Below are 25166 nucleotides of genomic sequence, written 5' to 3' on the forward strand. Positions count from 1 at the left end.
TTCCATCTTCAAGTAATTATTAAATAATTAAAAGTAATCAGCCGTCACGTATTTTTCACCGAGCACTTCTGTGCGATGCAGATGATGGGACGCGTTTACCTACAAGATGCCTCTTCACTCTTGTTTTGAAGATACCCGGGTTGTAATTGGTAGGAAACACATATCGTGGAAGAGTATTCCAAACCTTAGCCATGCGTATGAGGAATGATGACGCAGAACGTTTCGTACGTGTAGACGGAATGTCGACGACATCCCATCATCCTACATTGGCCCCGATTCTCTAGTCTCTCTCTAAACTAAATTTAGAGTATCTGCATCCTTTTCTTTTTACTAATGCTAAAAAAGGAACGGAACATGACTTTCACATTTAAAGACTCTAAATTTTAGTGCACAATACAAATTTAAACAGTAGGTTCGCGAGTGCGTGCTAAAAACACGGGTTTTACCATAGAGCAGAAACAAAGAGGAGTTGGCCTAAGCAACTGTGCACTGTGATTTTCAACTAGGTCCTGACGTCATCACTGTGGGCGGGGCCTTAGTTAGTATGCTGTCTGCGTTCGTCAGGTTCACATATATTGAGACTCGTATTATCGGTGTGTTTTCGCGTTTTTAAGAACAAAAGGATGAAGTGTTGTGTTTTATCGTGTCAAAGTTATTCAGACAGACGTTCTGATGCTATGAATGGTATCACATTTCATTTGTAAGTAATTTTATACGTAATTATTAAAATAGTTCTAGATTATTGACATCTAGTGTGAGATAGCTGAACTATGTAGTGACATCAATATATTATCGATGTTAGGTCGCTAAGCGAGTAGTTTTGCTACTAACCCGCAGATGGAAAATTGAGAAGTGGGCGGCGTTCCACAACCCCTCACCCCGCAAAATGTCACTCGATATTTCATAGGGAAATCTTAATACAACATCTCCTCTTTGTTTCTGCTCTATGGGTTTTACCATCTAAAAATTAAATTTAGAAATGTCAAACTGCTTCTGTCCTTTTCATATTACAATAGTAAGAAGAGGGTGCGAATACTCTAAAATTAGGTTGTGCTTAGAATCGGTGCCATTGACCTACAGCAATCATTACAATCGCATTTGTTGTGATTGGTTAAATTTATGGTATTCTTGTTGCAACAACGCATTGCAGCCAATAGTGAACGAGCGTCAACCAATCGGAGGTTACACTGTAGCTGTCATTCTCGAGCAGCTTATTTTCCTCAGAAGACCTCCAAACTTAGTACGCAGTGTTTTAAGGTGGAAGACACGGGTCTGCCCGCGAAATTCTAATTTAATTTGGTTTTCCACAATTTGTAAACTAATACGACAAAGGAGGCTTATGGCATTCAAATTGAGCCCCAAGCAGTATCATCTTCACAGGCTTAATCTTTACTTGAAAGTGTCCAGTTTAAGAAATTAGTCAAAATAATGAGTTTGACGTGAGCTACTCAGAAATTAGTCATTATTTTGACTAATTTCCTAAACTGGACACTTTTAAGTAAAGATTTTTATAAAAGCTTGTGAAGATGATACTGTTAGGGGCGAAATTTGAATGCAATAAGTCTACTTTGTCACATTAGTTTACAAATTGTGAAAACCCAAATTAAATTAGAATTTCGCGGGCAGACCCGTGTCTTGGGCCTTCAAGATTTACTTTTCCACGTTGTTTTCACATCGTGTGTATATAGTAGGTCGTGCAGTAATACTGTCGGTGTGTTCACTCGATGCGCACGAGGCGCGGCGACGCGAGGCGCCTCTCCTGCCGCACCCGTGACACCTCCGACGATGCCATCCTGGGGAACATACGTCATACAGTTGTACACGGTGACACTGGACCGCAGAAACGAAGACAGGTGATAACACTGATATTGATAAGATATCACAAAAAACCGTAAAACAAATAAAAAATACCTGTATTTTTCAAAAGTTTATTGCAAACTAGCTTATGCTCGCGACTTCGTCCGCGTGGACTACACAAATTTCAAACCCCTATTTCACCATCTTAGGGATTGAATTTTCTAAAATCCTTTCTCAGCGGACGCCTACGTCATAACAGCTATCTGCATGTCAAATTTAAGCCCGATCCGTCAAATAGTTTGAGCTGTGCGTTGATAGATCAGTCAGTCAGTCAGTCACCTTTTCCTTTTATATATTTAGAAGATAGAAGAATAAAACATCTGACTGACGATAGAGGTCAACGAACTTTGCGTAGATAGATGCCACGTCGTAGGCGGGGCATTGACCCTGAGTTTTGACTATACATCGTCGAGTGTAAACGTCAATATACCTGCACAACATTTACCTGAGCAACAACACTAGCGCCATGACGTCGCAGGAAATGAGCATGTAGAACACGTAGGACCAACTGCCCGCTCTGCCGGAGACCAGGCCGGCCAACATGGGCCCCACCGCCGCGCCTAGTCAAAATAGGTAACCAAGGTAGTCAAGTTTTGTCGTCTCCCCTTCCCCCCTACAAAACTCAAATTATTTATTCAGAATTGGTAAAATTTTACGCTTCCTGATTGTCAATTTTTTTTATTTGTGAGATGATATGATATAGTGGTGATAATTAATACGTACTTAAAACTACAGCTACGAGGGTTCCAAACGCGCCCAGGTTTGAGAAGAGCCCACAACAAACTCAACACAACTCAATCGCTTCATAGTTCAAGTAACAATTCGCGCTGTTCCTAGCTTTTTTAAGTAAAACTGCTTGTGTTTTATCTCTTGGTAGTGGTAATTTTAATTTCACCATGAAGGAAGAATGTCGGTCGGTAAGGTAGTGTGACGTCACACGCTGGAGCGCCGCGTGACACGAAACCATTCTTACAAGCGCAACTTTAAAGGTACATAACTTTTTCATTCGTTGAGAAATTTTAATGATTCTTTTATATGTCCACCATTCGCTCTCTTAGACTGAGATCTTAAGATTGAGTTAAAACGAGACAGATTTATGTGAGAAATATAGCTCTGTCTCGTTTTAACTCTGTCATAAGTCAAATTCAGAGTGCGCTCTATAGATCTCACCCTTATAGCTGAATGGTTGTTTTTGGATATAGTAGTTAGTGTTTATGAGACTCACCTATGCTCCCCGTGCCGTCTATGATGGCCGTGACGGTAGCCAACGCCTTCGCGTCGCCCGCCAGACTGCTGTGTGTGCCTACGATGTATACAAGTATAGCATTCATATCTACAGAGTACAGATCGCGTGGCCGTGACGGTAGCCAACGCCTTCGCGTCGCCCGCGAGACTGCTGTGTGTGCCTACGATGTATACAAGTATAGCATTCATATCTACAGAGTACAGATCGCGTGGCCGTGACGGTAGCCAACGCCTTCGCGTCGCCCGCGAGACTGCTGTGTGTGCCTACGATGTATACAAGTATAGCATTCATATCTACAGAGTACAGATCGCGTGGCCGTGACGGTAGCCAACGCCTTCGCGTCGCCCGCGAGACTGCTGTGTGTGCCTACGATGTATACAAGTATAGCATTCATATCTACAGAGTACAGATCGCGTGGCCGTGACGGTAGCCAACGCCTTCGCGTCGCCCGCGAGACTGCTGTGTGTGCCTACGATGTATACAAGTATAGCATTCATATCTACAGAGTACAGATCGCGTGGCCGTGACGGTAGCCAACGCCTTCGCGTCGCCCGCGAGACTGCTGTGTGTGCCTACGATGTATACAAGTATAGCATTCATATCTACAGAGTACAGATCGCGTGGCCGTGACGGTAGCCAACGCCTTCGCGTCGCCCGCGAGACTGCTGTGTGTGCCTACGATGTATACAAGTATAGCATTCATATCTACAGAGTACAGATCGCGTGGCCGTGACGGTAGCCAACGCCTTCGCGTCGCCCGCGAGACTGCTGTGTGTGCCTACGATGTATACAAGTATAGCATTCATATCTACAGAGTACAGATCGCGTGGCCGTGACGGTAGCCAACGCCTTCGCGTCGCCCGCGAGACTGCTGTGTGTGCCTACGATGTATACAAGTATAGCATTCATATCTACAGAGTACAGATCGCGTGGCCGTGACGGTAGCCAACGCCTTCGCGTCGCCCGCGAGACTGCTGTGTGTGCCTACGATGTATACAAGTATAGCATTCATATCTACAGAGTACAGATCGCGTGGCCGTGACGGTAGCCAACGCCTTCGCGTCGCCCGCGAGACTGCTGTGTGTGCCTACGATGTATACAAGTATAGCATTCATATCTACAGAGTACAGATCGCGTGGCCGTGACGGTAGCCAACGCCTTCGCGTCGCCCGCGAGACTGCTGTGTGTGCCTACGATGTATACAAGTATAGCATTCATATCTACAGAGTACAGATCGCGTGGCCGTGACGGTAGCCAACGCCTTCGCGTCGCCCGCGAGACTGCTGTGTGTGCCTACGATGTATACAAGTATAGCATTCATATCTACAGAGTACAGATCGCGTGGCCGTGACGGTAGCCAACGCCTTCGCGTCGCCCGCGAGACTGCTGTGTGTGCCTACGATGTATACAAGTATAGCATTCATATCTACAGAGTACAGATCGCGTGGCCGTGACGGTAGCCAACGCCTTCGCGTCGCCCGCGAGACTGCTGTGTGTGCCTACGATGTATACAAGTATAGCATTCATATCTACAGAGTACAGATCGCGTGGCCGTGACGGTAGCCAACGCCTTCGCGTCGCCCGCGAGACTGCTGTGTGTGCCTACGATGTATACAAGTATAGCATTCATATCTACAGAGTACAGATCGCGTGGCCGTGACGGTAGCCAACGCCTTCGCGTCGCCCGCGAGACTGCTGTGTGTGCCTACGATGTATACAAGTATAGCATTCATATCTACAGAGTACAGATCGCGTGGCCGTGACGGTAGCCAACGCCTTCGCGTCGCCCGCGAGACTGCTGTGTGTGCCTACGATGTATACAAGTATAGCATTCATATCTACAGAGTACAGATCGCGTGGCCGTGACGGTAGCCAACGCCTTCGCGTCGCCCGCGAGACTGCTGTGTGTGCCTACGATGTATACAAGTATAGCATTCATATCTACAGAGTACAGATCGCGTGGCCGTGACGGTAGCCAACGCCTTCGCGTCGCCCGCGAGACTGCTGTGTGTGCCTACGATGTATACAAGTATAGCATTCATATCTACAGAGTACAGATCGCGTGGCCGTGACGGTAGCCAACGCCTTCGCGTCGCCCGCGAGACTGCTGTGTGTGCCTACGATGTATACAAGTATAGCATTCATATCTACAGAGTACAGATCGCGTGGCCGTGACGGTAGCCAACGCCTTCGCGTCGCCCGCGAGACTGCTGTGTGTGCCTACGATGTATACAAGTATAGCATTCATATCTACAGAGTACAGATCGCGTGGCCGTGACGGTAGCCAACGCCTTCGCGTCGCCCGCGAGACTGCTGTGTGTGCCTACGATGTATACAAGTATAGCATTCATATCTACAGAGTACAGATCGCGTGGCCGTGACGGTAGCCAACGCCTTCGCGTCGCCCGCCAGACTGCTGTGAGTGCCTACGATGTATACAAGTATAGCATTCATATCTACAGAGTACAGATCGCGTGGCCGTGACGGTAGCCAACGCCTTCGCGTCGCCCGCCAGACTGCTGTGTGTGCCTACGATGTATACAAGTATAGCATTCATATCTACAGAGTACAGATCGCGTGGCCGTGACGGTAGCCAACGCCTTCGCGTCGCCCGCGAGACTGCTGTGTGTGCCTACGATGTATACAAGTATAGCATTCATATCTACAGAGTACAGATCGCGTGGCCGTGACGGTAGCCAACGCCTTCGCGTCGCCCGCCAGACTGCTGTGAGTGCCTACGATGTATACAAGTATAGCATTCATATCTACAGAGTACAGATCGCGTGGCCGTGACGGTAGCCAACGCCTTCGCGTCGCCCGCCAGACTGCTGTGAGTGCCTACGATGTATACAAGTATAGCATTCATATCTACAGAGTACAGATCGCGTGGCCGTGACGGTAGCCAACGCCTTCGCGTCGCCCGCCAGACTGCTGTGTGTGCCTACGATGTATACAAGTATAGCATTCATATCTACAGAGTACAGATCGCGTGGCCGTGACGGTAGCCAACGCCTTCGCGTCGCCCGCCAGACTGCTGTGTGTGCCTACGATGTATACAAGTATAGCATTCATATCTACAGAGTACAGATCGCGTGGCCGTGACGGTAGCCAACGCCTTCGCGTCGCCCGCCAGACTGCTGTGAGTGCCTACGATGTATACAAGTATAGCATTCATATCTACAGAGTACAGATCGCGTGGCCGTGACGGTAGCCAACGCCTTCGCGTCGCCCGCCAGACTGCTGTGAGTGCCTACGATGTATACAAGTATAGCATTCATATCTACAGAGTACAGATCGCGTGGCCGTGACGGTAGCCAACGCCTTCGCGTCGCCCGCCAGACTGCTGTGTGTGCCTACGATGTATACAAGTATAGCATTCATATCTACAGAGTACAGATCGCGTGGCCGTGACGGTAGCCAACGCCTTCGCGTCGCCCGCCAGACTGCTGTGTGTGCCTACGATGTATACAAGTATAGCATTCATATCTACACAGTACAGATCGCGTGGCCGTGACGGTAGCCAACGCCTTCGCGTCGCCCGCCAGACTGCTGTGTGTGCCTACGATGTATACAAGTATAGCATTCATATCTACAGAGTACAGATCGCGTGGCCGTGACGGTAGCCAACGCCTTCGCGTCGCCCGCCAGACTGCTGTGTGTGCCTACGATGTATACAAGTATAGCATTCATATCTACAGAGTACAGATCGCGTGGCCGTGACGGTAGCCAACGCCTTCGCGTCGCCCGCCAGACTGCTGTGTGTGCCTACGATGTATACAAGTATAGCATTCATATCTACACAGTACAGTACGCCTTTAGAATGACATTTCGGCTTTGTAGAGCGTTGTATCTGTCACTCATACCTATGTGACGTTTTGTCGTTCCCAACGACAGAGGCAATGCTCTACAAATCAGCTACCTATCTCCTTCTAAAGGTCGACTGCTGCGTACTGCAGACACTGGAACTGCCTCTGATCGTAACTAAATTTTAAAGTATTCGCATCTTTTTCTTAGCAATATAATAAGAAAAGGACAGACATACTTAATTTAATTTAAAACTGTCAAACCTAAATCTCGTGACTTTAGGTGCTTCTCAAGGAATAATAACAAGAGGTACTTCTTGAGCATAGTGTTTTTTGTAGAGTAACACTAAAATTTAGTCTTTGATTCAAAATTAATTACCCGTTCTTTTTATCAATATTAATAAGAAAAAGATGCACTATAGACGCGCTTTGTAAGCGTTTCTTTTGTGTGACTCCTGTTTGATTTTATTTAGTGAAGCTTTTAAAGTGTCGTTGATGTGGTTACTGTTTGTTTGACGTGTTCAAGGTAAGCAGTAAGTGGTAACCAGGTTATATGGTCGGTTCGGGACCACTGGAAGGGGTTGGAGGAGGCGATCTAGGTAAGTTCGTTAGGTTTGTCTAGTTGTGTCGGACAGATACTAGATTCACGTGTGAGATGCGTGAGAGTAATTGAGAATCATGAGAGGGCTTAATAAAATAAATATCATTTGACAACATGAGAATATCGTTAATACATTCGGCATGATTATTTTAAAACGTGAATCCTGACATATGCGGTGAGCCTTTTGAATATTGTTCTAGTAGTTATATTAGCCGGATACTTTTTCTGTATCTACTCGCTGCACACTACCTCGCTACGTGCTGGTAGATGTGAATGGACCTCTCGTACATTGTATGGAGTAATTAGTGAACTACCCGCAAATAGCTGTCTCACCCAGTTCCGCGCTGACGGCGGTGGTAATGAGCGCGTAGGGCCCGTTGACCAGCACGCCCGCCGCCACCAGCAGGCCCACGTTCAGCGTGTACGACATGGCTCCCCACGTTTGGTACGCTAGCAGCTGCGGGGTACAAACTGAACTTTAGTGTGGGGTAATTTTCAAAGTCAGGCCAATCTCACTAGGACAGCATGGTGGCGCCACCGTGGTTTCTTGAGAGCTACCATACGAGAAACACAGAGTAGACACCAGGGTCGGCAATTTCAAAATGGTTTAAAAAAAAAGAATATTAGCCATGTTAAACGACTAATATTTTTTCCTCTCCAACTAAGCGTCAGGCTTGTGCTAGGAGTAGGTACGACAATAGTGCAACGGGCGGGGTTTGAACCGTCGACCTTTTTCGGTTTTCAGTCCACTCCTTTACCTGTTGAGCTATTGAGGCTCGGTTTTGACAATGATATTGTACGGGAGCGGTGTGCAGGTTCGACCGTATTAAAGGGAGATCTCCTGCCGAGCGGTTGGTAGTGCTCGGTAGCGCCAGCTGGGCCGACGGTTGTGTCTTGAAACTTCTATATATAGTCCAGATTGCAGAAAACTTCGTCAGTGCGAGTACTGTCGGCGGTACATTTGTTCGGGACTACGTCACGAAATGTTATCGATTGAACAGCGCCATCTAGGTGCATCTGTGGCAACCGCCACAATATTATCAAAAACGAACACATAATGGTGCTGCACTGTGCAGTCACAGTTCACTCACCGTGGGCGCGCAGAGCGCGTAGAAGGCGCAGCACACGAGCGCGGGGCAGCTCGCGTAGTCTGCCAGCAAGCCGGCCAGGGCGGCGCCCACCACGCCGCCCACGTCGAACGCGGTACTTAGCTCGCCCGACTGCTTCGGCGTGAGGGGAGCTGGGGACACCCCACAGCACTAGTCATATACACCATCATCTATTCTTACACGTCTAGTCATCATAGTCCACCACGCACCTTTGAGAACATTATGTACAACTCTTAGACATGCAGGTTTCTTCGCGATGTTTTCCTTCACCGTTAAAGCAATTGGTGTTATTTAATGGCTTAAACGCACATAAATCTAGAAAAAAATCTAAAAAAAGGTTTTATTTAGCAAATTGTAAATACAGTGCGACAAGGCTATCTTGGCGCGTGGCGAAAATCGTAACTAACATTGCCGCCTTTGTTCTTGTTTGAATATTATAAGCCTTTGTTCTGCCAACAGCGCCCCCCTGTCAATGTCATTCAAGTGCCAAGAGAGCCTTGTCGCACTGTAACATTTCATTTAAAAAATTTGATCAGCCATCTTAGATTTGAAAATTGCCGTCGCACCCCGAAAAAGTTCGGAAATTACTCTCACATCGATCTCTTCAAAAATTAGACAGGGTCTAATAAAGATTAATAAGAAACAAAACGCACTCCTGTCACGCTGACATAGTTCTACCTACATGAATGGTATAGTACAGTGCGAGAAGGCTCTTTTGGCGCATGGCGAAAATCGGAACTAACGTTGCCGTCAAGTGTCCCCTTTGTTCTTACTTGAATAGTCTAAGCCTTTGTTCCCCAACAGCGCCCCCCTGTCAATGTCATTCAAGTGCCAAGAGAGCCTTGTCGCATTGTACACATCACTATGTCAGATATATTTTCTTCTACGAAATTCGATTCTGTTGCTCAGTTTTTAGCTATTAAGAAATGTATGTGTATGAATAATCCTAAATCATACTTACTTGATGAGTTGATGTATAGGGGAAGCCAGAACAAGAAAGTGTAGCTGACCAGCTTAGCGAAGAAGAGGGAAAGAGAGAAGTCTATGACGCCGGGGATGGCCAGCGCGCGGGTGAGCGAGACGGCGCCACTTTGCGAGCGAGACGAGCGACGCGACAGTAGCGCTGTCTCCTCCGTCGCCGAGTCGTCTTGTTGGTACTGGAATGGTGGAAACTTTCTTATCTTCTTTTTAATCGAATATTTTAAAGTATTTTATGAAGATTTTTCGGGTGTATTTAAAAATTGGAAATATGTTTACTAGCGTGTCGTGTTGTGTCGTGACGCGTCAGTACCCGTAGTACAAGATTTTACGTCTCACCAAACGAAACCAAATTCGAGAGTCGAAATACTTTCGCGTTACAGTAAAATGGACCTAAACAGCTTTTAATTGAAGTCAAATATTCAATGCCACTGATTTTAATTTCGCAATGTTTCCGCTTGGAGCGCTAGCTGTAGAAGTGTAGACAAACTTGAGCTTTAAAACAAGGCATTTAAGATCCAGTTTACTGTAACGGGGAAGTATTTCGACTCTCGAATTTGGTTTGGTTTGGTGAGACGTAAAATCTTGTACTACGGGTACAGATATCGGTTTCATACATTTAGTTAAGGTTAGAGAGAGATACGCCGCAAAGCGTCACGACACGTTACTCCACTTAATGTGTCTCTAACCTTACTAAATGTATGAAACCGATATGCTTCTGAGTTCTGACGTGTCACGACACAACACGATACGCTAAATATTCCCGGCTTTATTTTTTAATCGATATTAATTTGAAGAGTTTAGTTGAGTCGAGGGGTATCCCATGCTTCGTTCTGAAAAACTTTTAAAATTGAGAAGTGTGAAATGAGTGAGAGTGAAAAATAAGTGCAGAGTGAGTGAGTGAGTGAGTGACTTACCGGCGGTGAGTTAGCGGAGTGACGCGAGGGCCGCAAGCTCGCCGCCTGCAAACATGCTGTTATTTATATGTCTATCTACATATGGTACAGATCAGAGGCGGATTATCCCTAAGGCAAACTAGGCACGTGCCTAGGGGCGCGAGGTTACGAAGGGGCGCAGGTGATCATTTAGAGTTCCATTACCTAATTATCCGTATCATCTTGGAGTGAGCGAAACTGCCTCTTTAAGGGGACTCAGTTCGTTGCTTTCTTCATACAAACGTAGGAGGGAAATTACAACAATATTCGATATTGTACGCACAAAACTAAGAATTATATCGATTTATCTCGTCATTATCTAGGTTTATTGATATATAAAACATTGAAAAAAATATTGATTTAAAAGTTACGAGGCTCAAAAGATTCCAATTTTAACACTAAATTAATGACAACTTTGGTCGTAAATAAATAAGATTAGGGATATGAAAATTCTAAAACAATTTATCATTAGACGTAGTTTATTTATTCATTAGTTGAAATAACTTTACTTTGCAAACATAAATTCAGCAGTTTTTTCTCAAAAATACTTTTCCTAAACCCTTTTCACGCGCTTGATTTCGGTGAAAATCATCGTGCCTCTCAATTTTCTCATACAATGTCAAGTGAAAAGCAAACATGTTACCCACGTGCGCTGCCAACTTAGGTCGAGCGTCCTGCGTCACCTTAATATAGCAAAGTGTTCACATAAATAAATATAATCAGTAATTACCAGCTGTGCAATGAGCCGAGAGATCTTTGGAAGTTAGTAAAATTTTAATATGGCTGTTAGATGAGCGCCTATATGAGGTGCTCGCCTAGGGGCTAGGGCGCTCTTGACATTTAATCCGCCTCTGGTGCAGATGTTATAGTTTACGACGACCGTCTGACTGTCTATGGTGATTGGTGTTAGATATCGATAGAGCACTCTTAATAGGTATTAGGAGTGCTCTAATGCTCTTGAAGCAAATACCTATAGTTCGCGACTGGTCGAGATAGCAATCGGGGAGGAAACGTCCCGCACACCCGCATAGCCTCTCGGGTGACGTGCGGGTGTGCGTGGCGTCCCCCTGCCTCTTACCCCGATTGCCATCTCGACCTGTCGCGGGCTGTACGTATTTGTTTTAAGTAGGTATTAGGAGCGCCCGATCCACCTTTATTATTTTTTGAAACACAACTTTCGTGTTAACACCAAAGCTTGACGTCACCCAAAAGCTATTTCATGCGTGTTAAGTCAAATCAAAACACAATTCAAATCGATTGATTTCACTCACAATTTTCCATTATGGTCAAAATTACTTTCGTAGACAAATGCGTAGAAGTTTCGTTTCTGTCGGACGTCCCCCGAATTTTTTTAATAAACTACAATATAAGTCCCGCAAATTGCTATTGCGCTGGAACTATGTCTTATTAACATCGAAACGACGTCATTTGGCATATAATTAAGTAAAAATATACCATCAGCTCGAAACTTCAGTCTAGTGCTGACGTCACTAAAAAGCGGCCACGCGCATTAACAATTTGCGGGATTTATAATAATAATTACGTTATCAACTCCTTGGCCAACGTACCTGGTCTCCAACAATGACTTGTGTCGGTTCCTCTTCAGTGTCAGATCTGTTAGACTGTCGGCTTGGCTGCAAATTATGTCACTATTCAAATCAAACATTTTCAAAAGTGCTAATTAAACGAATTCTATTTAATAACACTATTCCCCTTTAAACATTGGCGCCGATTTTATTGTCTTTCTCTAAAGTAAACTAATATATTAGTAATGGTCGCTAACCATGGGCCTCATAAGAAAGCTCAGAATCACTCAGCGGGCGATGGAGAGAACTATGTGCGGAGTTTCTCTATGTGATCAAATCAGAAATAATTTAGCGAACGGAATATTTGTACGCTTTGTTGTTCACTGGATAGTGTCCAGTCACTTAACACATACTTGAGAGAAAAGGAAAGGAAAAGGTGTATTTCCTTAATAGGCTAGTTGACACTTTTTTTAAGTAGGTCTTAAATGGTTAATATTTGTGCTATTATATCAAAAAAATTAACATTTTCAAATTACACAAACACAAAATTCAAATTTAAAAATATATTTTTCTTAGACAGGTGAAAACACTGTCGGCCATGTTTGGCCGATAGATTATAATAATAATAGATATATTTATATTATAATAATAATATATTATCTGTGCTCTGACGTCATGCATTTGTAAACAACAGCATAACATAAAAGTTGATATATAAGTTAGTCAGGACTTGAAATTTTATATATATGGATACTACGTTAGTCCCCGCGTGACATAGGGATGACATTTCTTTGTTTACATATTTAATGACGTCACATCATGGCTGACAGCGTTTTCTGCGTTTCAAATAAAAATAAAAACTGTATTTTTTTAAATTGGATTTATATATCCATCCTGCGTTTTTAATAATTGTTATTGATATATTTCGTTGTCTTAAGCAAAATACTATAATAAATAATCATTTATTGGACGAAATTAGATATGAGTCAAGTAGCCTATTGTGCCACAAATCACATGTTATAGTAAAGAATTGGTTATCCCGGCGCTTCCTCCACTTGAAGCCAAGAAGGTTAAAGCAGAAGAAACTCATAGACGGTGAGACCATGCGTTACAGTAAAGTAATGTATATCGGCCTTTATACTTACATTTCGGCTTTGTAGAGCGTTGCCTCTTCACTCATACCTATATGACGTTTAGTCGGTCTCTACGTCAGAGACAGTGCTCTACAAATCTGCTATCTGGTTCTAAAGGTCGATGTACATTAGTTTCGGCCGCGTACTATAATGAGCGTTCCTTATGCCACTTACAGAAGTCCTGTCGGGCGTGAGGCCCACGAGCCGGGGCTCCGGCGCCAGGAACAGGAACACCAGGAACCCCACCGCGCCCATCACCAGCGCGGGGTATATGAACGACAGCGCCCAGTCGGTCTCCACGTACTTTGACGCCATAAGCGTTCCTTCAACAGACATCATTCATTATAAGCCCCGCAAATCGCTAATACGCGTGTCCGCCATTTTAGTGACGTCAGCACCAGACTGAAGTTTCGAGCTGATGGTATGTTTTCATTTCTGCTGACGTCATTTCGACGTTAATGAGACGCAATACCAATTTGCGGGACCTATACAAGTAATTTTATTTAAGCTTGAAACGATGACGAAGGTGGACGTGACCTCCCCTCCGCCGGCTCACCTACCAGCCGCCCGGCAGCCACCCCCCCCCCCCCCATAAGGTCCCCAATTTCTAACGTCACCCGGACGTGGACTCACGCCACGGCCTCGGGGGCGTACGGACTAACCAACAAAACCGACAACTCCACCCATCCCAACGTCATCCTAAGCCGTGGTCCGAGCCTCACGGGAGGCGCCCTTAGGAGGACGTTGCCCCCCGACCCCTCGAATTATTTCTTCGAGCCCTAGGGCTCACCCCCAGGCGGAGCTTCGCGCTCGCCAACCCCCCCGGTGACGCTGTAGCGGCCAGTAGGGCCTACGCAGCATAGTCAATCCGAAACAACACACAAAAAGGCAGCCGGCAGTCCACTTGCGACTGTCCGGTCCGCTCGGCCTGATCTTAATCTGGGGGTATCTACCGGATAGTACCAGTTGACGCTTACCGAGGATGTTGCCCAGCGAGGTGTGCGAGTTCCAGAGGCCGAAGATGAGGCCCTTCTTGGCGTTGCCGAACCACTTGCCGACGATGGCGACCGTGCCCGGCCAGCCCGTGGTCTGCGCCACGCCCGCGCCCGCCTGGCACCCACAACCACAGTGAACAAGTAACACGTTTTCTAAAAACCTGACTGCGGTTTGCACTGCATCAGATTTTTTTTATATCATTACTAGCTGCCCTAGCGAACTTGGTTCCGCCTAACAGTCGATTTTTCTCTCCGTAAGAACCATCCTCGTACTTCAAGGAATATTATAAAAAAAGAATTAGTGAAATCGGTTCAGGTGTTTTCGAGATTTGCGATCAGCAACACATTTAGTGATTCATTTTTATATTATAGAATAGGCAAACGCTTGACCACAATCACACTTGATACCCAATACCATCTTTGGCCGAGATCTAAGAACTTACCTGAACGAGCAAGTAGAAGGATATGTCATGCACGTCGAGCGTGCGGCCCAGCCCGAACAGGTAGCAGAACACGGCCGACACCAGCATGCCCAGCGACAGGAAGTACCTCAGGTCCACCCGCTCCGCCACCATGCCTGCAATGCAACCATGCATCAACAATACGGTATGTGACAACTAGTCAAATCAGTAACTTTTTATCAAACGCCAAAACGCGCACTTAGTATGCGATATTCTATTAAATTTAGAGCCTCAATGGGGCCGATTCTCTTGTACACAATCTCTAAACTAAACTAAATTAACAGGTCTAAATCTAGTGCTATCCTTTTCCGCAAGCAACATTATGAAAGGGATAGCAATAGATTTAGGCGTGCCATTTTAGTTTAGTTTAGAGATTGTGTACAAAGGAATTAGCCCCAATAGCTCAAAGGGTAAAGGAGTGGACTGAAAACCGAAGTTCGACGGTTCAAACCCTGCCCGTTGCACTATTAAATAAAATAAATAAAATAAAAATCTTTTTTATTCGAATAAACTTTTACAAGTACTTTCGAATAGTCGGATGCATCTACCACTGGTTCGGAATGCCTTTCCTACCGAGAAGAACCAGCAAGAAACTCGGCGGTTGCTCTTTTCAAATATTTGATATAGGTACAAAATTATGCCATGTATAAAATAGTATTTGCAGTCTTGTGCGTCGCCGGAACGACCTGCAGGTCAAATCCACGCTCTTTTATATTGTCGTACATACTCCTAGCACAAGCTTAACGCTTAGTTGGAGAGGAAAGGAGAATACTAGTCATTTAAGATGGCTAATATTCTTTAAAAAAAAAACACGAATGTGACGACACATCATAATGACGTACTTTCGATAATTTAAAATGGTTATTACACTTAAAACTAACAAAGGACGTGGCTTTTACGTATTTTGGAAGTCCCTCTATTTTGTTGAAAAAATGACTAAAAAATGTTTTTTTTTGATGTAGTCAAATGCCCAACTATACAAGCCGTGATAGTCTAGTGGTTAATACGTTTGCCTCCGATTCGGGAGGTCGGGGGCTCGATCCCGGTCACTGTAATGTAAAGAATTTATTTATTTATTCAGATAAAAGTTAGCCCTTGACTGCAATCTCACCTGGTGGTAAGAGGTGATGCAGTCTAAGATGGGCGCGGGCTAACCTGGAAATGGTATGACAGTTTTTTTACTAAACCCTTTGGTTTCTACGCGACATCGTACCGGAACGCTAAATCACTTGGCGGCACGGCTTTGCTGGTAGGTTGGTAACCTCCGATTAGAAGGCGAACGTCCTAACCATAATGCTATCACAGCTACTACGGTGTTGCGCCGTCTGAATCCAGCGGCTCCCTGCGACTCATTAGGTATCGCCTGTCCACCTAGTGGGGGTCTTCCAACGCTGTACAATGAATGGCTTACCAGAAACAAACATGGCGCCGGCGTAGCAGAAGAGGAAGGCGGAGTCCAGCGTGCCCAGCAGCGTGTTGGCGTCGGCCGTGTCTGCAACAACACTGTTGTTAGCGTTATCATCCCGTTCCACACGAAGCAGCGCCATACTATACAATTCCTTGATGCGTTTGAACCAATGTCGGCAAAAAGTTAATCTGATTAACGATTAAAAAGTTAACAGTGCCATACTTGTCTATAAAGATTCCTTGATGCGTATGAACCAATGTCGGCAAAAGTTCATCTGATTAACGATTAAAAGTTAATCGCGATAGACGATTAAAATTAATTAATTGTAATAGAAATTTACATAATTAAGATAATTTTTTATACATTTTCCCCAAACAACGCCGTAAAGCAATTTCCAATTATTTGAACGTTCACACGGCAGATAACTGTTTGGACACGGTTGACCCACTTTCATTGTTTTAATAATGCTTACTGTTTAATGTTTATATAATCAAAGCGTTGATATGTAAGCTGTTACATTGCACGTTTCTATTTTCTGAACTACTACTAGAAACTACTCTTATGGCAGAATAGTAATAAAAAATATAGTTTTTATCAACATCATAATTGTATTTTATTTCTGTCGAGTTAATTGGCTGTCGGGGGCGGTTAGTTCGCATGTTTTTTCTGGATGTAGCAGCATAGCAATAAAAAAATATAAAATATCGTTTTTATCACTGTCAGTTATTTCAGAAAAATAAAAAGAAAATTTTCGCGCTCGCTTTTTTTTTGTTTGAAAGGGTATACTTCAAAGTTGGTCCCATTTAAATTTGGTGAAGATCTGATGAACATCTTCGAAGATAGATAATGGAACTCCTCAACGGATAAGAGTAAATTGCTCGCGATCAGTGTAATAGCTTAGTAAACAGTAGATTTTTAACCAGGCATAGCATATTTTAATACCATGGGGCCACTAAAAATTGTGAAATAAATTTTTTTTACAAAAAAAAATAAAAACCGACTTCGATACACAAACACTAAAAATTGAAAAATAATTTAATTTATTACCGAATATATTATGTTTGTGTATCGAAGTCGGTTTTTTTTTTTTGTAAAAAAATTTTTAGTGAACATTTTACACCAGACTTTTAGACCAAAGCACTAGATAAAAACCGAGACTGGTGTTTGCAATTTGCCAAGCCCAAATAGACCGTAGTCTGTGCTGGGGCTGACAAAGATCTTTGACCTCACACGATTTATATGTTTTTAGGTAGGTACCTACTTATTAGTGTTAGTTAACCTTTCATACAAAAACATTCATACTTACTAGGATTATTATGATATACTTACTGAAGGGCGCCCAGTTGCACCACTGGTCATCGCCAGGCCTCACGCCGGGCGGCGGCGGCAGGCCGCTGCAGTTCTGGTGCAGCACGCTCTTCACCACCGAGATGGGCTTGCGCGTCAGGTGGTACGTCATGTACGTGAAGTACGTCAGCACCAGCACCAGGGCTTGGTAGCTGGAATCAAGCAGATCGTGTTACGAGGCGTAACACCCAGTTTGGTCAAGCACGCGACCGATTGAATCCATCATTGGACGACTTACTTACAGTACCCGGCAGAAAATAATGTACATCGATCTTTAGAAAGAGACCGACAAACGTCACATAGGTATGAGTGACAGAGACAACGCTCTATAAATCTCATTCTAAAGGTCGATGTACATTATTTTCTGCCACGTAGGTACTGTACGTATTTAACAGTCATTTGTGGGTATGGGTATAACCTTTTATAACAAAATTCCGCAATCTATTTTGGACTTACCTTTACAAAAGTTTGAAAAATCTATTATATATCCTAGTATCCTCCTGAATAAAACATATTACACAATTGAAGATTATCTAAATGATAAAAGAGCGTGGATTTGACCTGCAGGCTGCAGCTCGTTCCAGCAACGCGCAGGACTGCAAATTGCTTTTTTATGTATGGCATGATAGGTACCTATTGTATATTCAATCTTTGAAAAGAGCAACCGCCGAGTTTCTTGCTGGTTCTTCTCGGTAGGAAAGGCATTCCGTATCAGTGGTAGATGCATCTGACGTTTCAAAAATATTGGGGTTTGAGCCGGCGACCTTTCGGATTTCAGTGCGCTCCTTCAACCCTTGAGCTATTGAGGCTAATATGTCCAACAGAATTATTTTTAGGTATGTTGTATGAAAACCAGTAACATAATTCATAACAAATAGATAAAATGATCATAAAAGCAAATTATACATGCCATGATAGCATCATATTACGTAGGTACCTGGTAACAGCAGTGTGAGTCACATACAGTCATGTTTATATACAGCCTACAAGCATCAGTCATCACATATCTACCATAGTATAAAATGTGTCAGCTAAACTATAGTTGCAAGTTATAGTATATAGTTGTAGTATAAAATGAGTCAGCTAAACTATAGTTGCAAGTTATACCTATTATTATTCATGGTCAGAAAAACAAGTTATGTAAAAAATAGCATCCATCCATACATACTATAATATTATAAATGCGAAAGTGTGTCTGTCTGTCTGTTCGCTAGCTTTTCCGGCCCAACAGTTTAATCGATTTTGATGTTTGGTATGGTACAGAGTTAGCTTACATCCCTGGGAAGGACATTATGCTACTTTTTATCCCGCGAAATCAAGAGTTCCCGCATGATTCCTAAAGACTCATCCGTTTAACCGATTCATATCAAATTTAGTACAGAGGTAGCTTGCGTCCGGGAAATTTTTGTCCGCAAAAATAAAAGAGTTCCCACAGGGTTTACAAAAACCGAAATCCTAGCGGACGTAGGCGCGGGCATCATCTAGTAAATAATAATATTATGTAGGTACCTACCTAACCTAGTTAATTGAAAAATCATGTTTACTATCTATTGGTATGTTTTAATCAGCTGCCCTACCGCGGTTGTTTGACAGCTACAATGTCACGATCGCAATCATCTCTGATTGGTTAATGCTCGCTCACTATTGGCCACAATGCATTGTTGCAACAAGAATCGCGCAAATTCAGCCAATCGGAACAATTGAGATTGTAATAATGATTGATGCTGGTTTTAGACAATCGCCCTACTGTGCTACTTAATACTATAAATGTGAAAGTGTGTCTGTTGGTCTGTTACCTTTTCACAGCCCATCTGATTAGCCGATTTTGAAGGGTACAGAAATAGCTTGCAGCCCGGAGGCATACATAGGCTACATTTTATACCAGAAAACAAAAACAAAGAATAACTAAATTACACATATTACACAATGATTTATTCTTTAATGTAATCCTTCTTGTGGTTGTGCAAATAAAGTATATTTTTTATTATTATTATTGATTGAAGTATTGTGGTGTATTTAAAATTATATTATACGAAACTACCTCACAAAAACTAATTTTTGGAGAGTCTCTTAACACTGATACTTCATAGTTAACAGAGGTTGGGAGACTACAGTACCCGTAGTACAAGATTTTACGTCTCACCAAACGAAACCAAATTCGAGAGTTGAAATACTTCCGCGTTACAGTAAAATGGACCTAAACAGCCTTGAATTGAAGTCAAATATTCAATGCCACTGATTTTAATTTCGCAATGTTTCCGCTTGGAGCGCTGGCTGTAGAAGTGTAGACAAACTTGAGCTTTAAAACAAGGCTTTTAAGATCCAGTTTACTGTAACGCAGAAGTATTTCGACTCTCGAATTTGGTTTGGTTTGGTGAGACGTAAAATCCTGTACTACGGGTACAGAGTTACGGTATATTACACACATAGGTGATATCCTAGTGGTTAGGACGTCCGCCTTCTAATTGGAGGTCGGGGGTTCAATCCCGGGCATGCACCTCTAACTTTACGCAGTTATGTGCGTTTTAACAATTGAACACCATTTCCTGTAACGATGAAGGAAAACATCATGATTCATGAGGAAACCTGCATGGCTGAGAGTTGTCCATAACGTTCTTAAAAGTGTGTGAAGACTGCCAATCGGCACTTGGCCAGTGTGGCAGACTATGGCCTAAGCCCTCCTTATTCTAAGAGACATGTGCTCCATAGTGGGCCAGTGAAGGCTTGATCATAATGAAGATGATGAGGTGATGGCAGCTTTTTACCTAGTAGGTAATAAGTACATCAGTACCCTTATTATAAATGCGAAACTGTGTTTGTTTGTTGGTTTGTCCTTCAATCACGTCGCAACGCAGCAACGGATCGACGTGATTATTTGCATGGGTGTAGTTTAAAACCTGGAGAGTGACATGCTACTTTTTATCCTGGAAAATCAAAGAGTTCCCATGGAATTTTTAAAACCTATATCCACACGTACGACGTCGCGGGCATCAGCTAGTTTTTGTCATAAATCCATTCACAGTACATACTTTCATTGAACAAGTTGATAAAAGTCGATAAAAAAATTACTAAGTAAAACTAACAAAGAGCATTCAATAGCCTTGCTACTTCTTATCAGACCAATCAATAAAAAAACAAGGAAGAACATAGTTTTAATTACCTAACCATGTTTATTTTTTGCTGTGAAAAAATTCATCTAACACCTCTTTCCCACCAACCTCTTTCCATGCAATCTATCCCTCTCGTATGTTTCCTGGAATAGATCACCAAGTGATAAGGCCGCCTTTACAATTCAATTTGTTAATAATCTGTAATTTTTTTATGTTTATGTAGGATTTGTGTGTTATAGTTTTACTATCGTATTCACTAGTTTATCCACGCGACTTCGTCCACAGGGTCTACACAAATTTCAAATCCCTATTTTACCCTCTTAGGAGTTGAGTTTTCAAAAATCCTTTTTTAGCAGATGTCTGCATCATTTTGTCTATCTGTATGTTCAAGACATTTAATTCAGGGAGCTATAGTCAGTTAAGGATAAAAATTTAACCAGTAATTAGTAAATGTAGTTTCACTTAATTAGTAACTGTAGCATAAGTGTGTTAGTATTTCGACTAGAATTAGATAGAACTAGCTTTTGCTCGTGACTTCGTCCGCGTGGACTACACAAATTTCACCCTCTTAGGAGTCAAATTTTCAAAAATCCTTTCTTGGCGGATGCCTATGTCATAATAGCTATCTGCGTGCCAAATTTCAGCCCGATCCATCCAGTAGTTTGAGCTGTGCATTGATAGATCAGTCAGTCAGTCAGTCACCTTTTCCTTTTATATATTTAGATTAGATAAACATCCACCAGTGGAGACCAGTAGCCACGCCCTGTCAGACCGCTAGCCTCAGCCTTAAAAGATCAGCTAGCTATACGACGGTTAGCTCAATAAATATAAGTTAGCCTACCGTCGGTCGGTCGGCTAGACACTTCCTGAGAAAAAGTTATGGTAAAACGTCAACTGCAAATAAAGTTGTTTTTACAACTTTGTTGTTAATAATGTAGTTGGTGTACTCAAGTTTCTTACTGTAGTCTACAGTGTAGACCAAAGAATTTGACTAAGTAGCCTTACAACTTGACTTAAACTTAATAAAATAAAAAGCTATTTATTCTCAAGTTCCTTAGTTAGTTGGTACATAGTAGATTAGTTTTGTTAGTACAATTTCCTTATTTTCCAAGGTTAGTATGGTTAGTAAGTGAACACTATTTTTTATGGAACATGAGCCCCTTTGCGGGTAAAGGCCTCCCCTAACCTATAATACTAATAATACCCCAACATATAACTAAACTTAAACACCATTTAAGCTATTCCACAATTAATTATTAAGCATTATACCACTTAAAACAGAAATTGCAGAGACCAAAATTGAGATATGTTGTGGCCGTATGGTAATAATTAAATGCGGCAACGGTGAAAGATGTTTATTGAGAGCCGGCTTATGATCTACTCTCGCTTATGGACTAACAATACTAATAAAGAAATCTTACATACTATTGTTTAAATCTTATTGCTTAACTACCTAACCTACATAATTTTGCATCACCTCTCTTTCAATCCGATGTGCAGGCAACCTAATTCGATATATTGAGGAGTTGCATTTTTATGTTACTTAAACTGACAATTCGTACATATTACAACTCCCCTGAAAATGTATGCGGTTACCCCTCCCCTTAGAAGAAAAAAAATGTTAGACGCTACATCGAATCAGAAGAAAAGATGATGACAATCACAAAAATAAAATCTAATGCTAAATAAAATTAAAATTATGTCAGGAAACATTTTTTTTTATCGTTACTTCCTGTGCTCAAGTGCAATTTATATTATCTCTTACTTCGTATGGGCATACTTTCAACCTTACTTATAAATAGAAAAATCGTAACCTAATAAGTGCAGTCAAGGATTTAACTTTTACAAAAGTTTCGAAAAATCTCATCATAATAAAATAATCTCAAAATACCATCATAGGTATTAGATATGTATAAGCTGAGGTACCGATTTCACTAATCGACTTAGTTGTCTCAAAAGATTCTTTGACCTATCAAAACGTCCTCATCATCAGTATACAGCTGTCGTATAGCATCGTCGTAAGACGGTAAATATAAGGTCTCTATTCTAAAACCCATAATAATACCTATTATTAAGTAAACATCTCAGGTATTCATATTTCCTGGACAGTCAAAATAAATCTCTCCTAGTCTTCATCTTCCTTTCAAGTTACTTCTTCACATAATACAAATAAATAAACAAATCAACAAACGCGGCGCGTACTCTCCTAATAAATATTTAACATAACATGCTTGCGAGCATTTTTCATAACACTTATAATCTTCATCAAACTTATTTCTTTCAATAAGTATTTCACTAACATTCAACTTTTCATAAAGATTCTAGGTCTTTCACTAACACCAGCGCGGTAGATAATGATCAAGAGTCTAGACAAATATATAGTTGAATGAGGAGGTACTAAATATGCGCAAAATATCGCGTTCAAACAAATAAATAACAATCATCTTCCTACGTCAGTATGTCTCAATCCCAAAATAAATATTGTATATTTTATACCTAGCACGTCTACAGCCGAAGGGTGATCAAGCCTTTGGTTTGCAGAGTCCTAATTTGTTAAAGCCGGGTAAAGTCTTATATCGTCAAAACTAGCACGAAACAAGACGAAAAACGTCTGTAGGGGAAAAAGTTCTCCTTATTTCATATTCATTTCCTTGTATTTGCAAATTGCATCTCGAGCAAAACCATTGTCTCGTATAACAATACAAAATGTTCGGGTACGCGTGTGTCGTTGACCACGCGATGACACCGTTATAATTCTCTGAATTATTATATTTTACGAAAGAAGTAAGTACCTACCTACTTATTCATTTATTAATTATTATCTATTATTAGTTTAAACTATCCTACACACTATATAAAATCTTACAAATAAAGCACGAACGGAACTTATTAGTAGATAGTGGAGCAAGTATTATTTATTATTTTTAAAAAATTACCAATATTCTCCTATCCTATACGTACAAAATTTAATTATCTACCCAAAAAAATAATTACATAACCTACACATTCTACCTATTTGCCCATTACGAGAGATAAATTGCACTTACTTTAACTGTTAGCGACGCATTTTATTAATCAGTTTCGTGACCGCCGTGTAGTCGCCGTCGTCATCAGGACTGGTTTTGGTCATCAGGTCCGGAGGTCTGCAGTCTGCGCCTCTTCTTTACTGCATCTTAATGGGCCGGGAAAACCCTGGACTCCTCGAACTGGGCCGGGAATACCCTGGACACCTCCTAGTTGTGGCCGGGATAACCCTGGAGGCACGATGATGCTGGGCCGATCAATGAAGCTTGAGATGTCTTCTGTTCATAAGCGATTCATTTTTGGGCTTATTTCTTGATGTTAGTTTTTCTTGATTTTTAATACAGGACGTGGAATTAGTTTCTTCTTTTTGTTCTAGCTGAGTCTTGAATATTCTTTTGAAAATTGTGTAGTCTTCTTCTTGATCGGTGCCCAGCCGGTGCACGCACTTAGATTAGGCATGCACCGACTGGCAAGGGTCGCCATGAGATATGTTGTGGCCGTATGGTAATAATTAAATGCGGCAACGGTGAAAGATGTTTATTGAGAGCCGGCTTATGATCTACTCTCGCTTATGGACTAACAATACTAATAAAGAAATCTTACATACTATTGTTTAAATCTTATTGCTTAACTACCTAACCTACATAATTTTGCATCACCTCTCTTTCAATCCGATGTGCAGGCAACCTAATTCGATATATTGAGGAGTTGCATTTTTATGTTACTTAAACTGACAATTCGTACATATTACAAAATAACAATGAACTTATCTCCACTTTCACTGAAAAGTACTCTATCACTGTTTTTAGTTTGCGCACAAGCTACCCGAAGGTAAAAGTTTGATCGAATTATGTTTATTATAATCTTACCATCGTAATCTATTGAACTGAAGTCGAGGACACATCCAGGAGCTGATCTTTTGCACGCATTGTACTCCCACCGGGGCGTCGCGGCTCACCCCGCTCATTTTCAAACACTTCAACCACTTTCCTCTCATAAAAACCGCTAAAACCTTTATCTATGATGACTCCAAACCCACACACATTTTGCAGTCTTTGTGTACAAAAAGTTTGTGTTTCAGCAGCGAAGTAAAGTTCGATAGGAATACCTATTATTCAATGTAATACACATGTGGAAACGTTGAAAAATAAATTTCTTAGGTAAATAACACGGTTCGCTAGTAGATTTGAGTAATACTTTGTTCTCAAATTATTTAAATTTTAAACTAAATAATATTTTTACTTCGAATTCGGTCGCGAACTTTTGACACGTCCCCATTTCAAATAACTCAAAATATATAATGTAGGTACTCTCAACTCTGTGAACTCAAAAAGTAATGTGATGTCAAATCAAAATTCTAAATGTCAATGTCAGCTGCTCGGTCTAGTGATGTAGATGCATTAAAATATCGTAGGCTTCAAGATTCTTTATTTGCAGAAACATTTTCTTTGAGATTTTTCATTGAATAGGAGTAACTAGTTCGGCTGTACTCAATTTCCGATATGCTGATAACTACGTACTATAACAATAAAATGTGTGAGGACATTTAATTACATAAATGTAGGCACCCATTACTGAATGTTTTATTTACGTGTTTAATGGCCTATGTAATTAATAGCCGTTAATGGGTAAA

At 42.1% G+C, this 25166-nt stretch overlaps 1 protein-coding gene across 4 annotated transcripts; it reads right to left on the minus strand.

Annotated features, from left to right (window-relative positions):
* Positions 1-41: 41 nt before the first annotated feature.
* On the minus strand, positions 42-24839 carry MFS16 (major facilitator superfamily transporter 16). 4 transcript variants are annotated; one of them, XM_034972247.2, is made up of 14 exons: positions 24403-24837; positions 17382-17551; positions 16056-16136; positions 14627-14760; positions 14166-14298; positions 13363-13511; positions 12098-12163; positions 10512-10556; positions 9578-9773; positions 8599-8747; positions 7841-7964; positions 3083-3160; positions 2303-2417; positions 42-1793 (listed from the first exon to the last, which is right to left on the minus strand). In XM_034972247.2, exons 1-14 carry the CDS (start codon positions 24528-24530, stop codon positions 1718-1720), a joined length of 1644 nt encoding a protein of 547 aa, XP_034828138.1. In that variant the 5' UTR covers positions 24531-24837; the 3' UTR covers positions 42-1717. The 4 variants fall into 4 exon arrangements, with proteins under 4 accessions (XP_034828138.1, XP_069356949.1, XP_069356951.1 ...); XM_069500848.1 differs by lacking the exon at positions 10512-10556; XM_069500850.1 differs by lacking the exons at positions 42-1793; positions 2303-2417; positions 3083-3160 and adding an exon at positions 6163-6353 and having other exon boundaries at positions 24403-24839.
* Positions 24840-25166: the final 327 nt, after the last annotated feature.

Source organism: Maniola hyperantus, chromosome 9 (assembly GCF_902806685.2).
Source record: "Maniola hyperantus chromosome 9, iAphHyp1.2, whole genome shotgun sequence".
In the NCBI taxonomy this organism is placed as follows: Eukaryota; Metazoa; Arthropoda; class Insecta; order Lepidoptera; family Nymphalidae; genus Maniola; species Maniola hyperantus.

Bases quoted from the DNA above. Each gene is read 5' to 3' on its own strand.
- MFS16 (XM_034972247.2), bottom strand. From the start codon at position 24,530: ATGAGAGGAAAGTGGTTGAAGTGTTTGAAAATGAGCGGGGTGAGCCGC. The intron at 10,557-12,097 runs GTACGTTGGCCA...GCATGTTTGCAG, and splicing joins AAGTCATTGTTGGAGACCAG to GCGGCGAGCTTGCGGCCCTC. The intron at 8,748-9,577 runs GTAAGTATGATT...GGGTGTCCCCAG, and splicing joins CCTATACATCAACTCATCAA to CTCCCCTCACGCCGAAGCAG.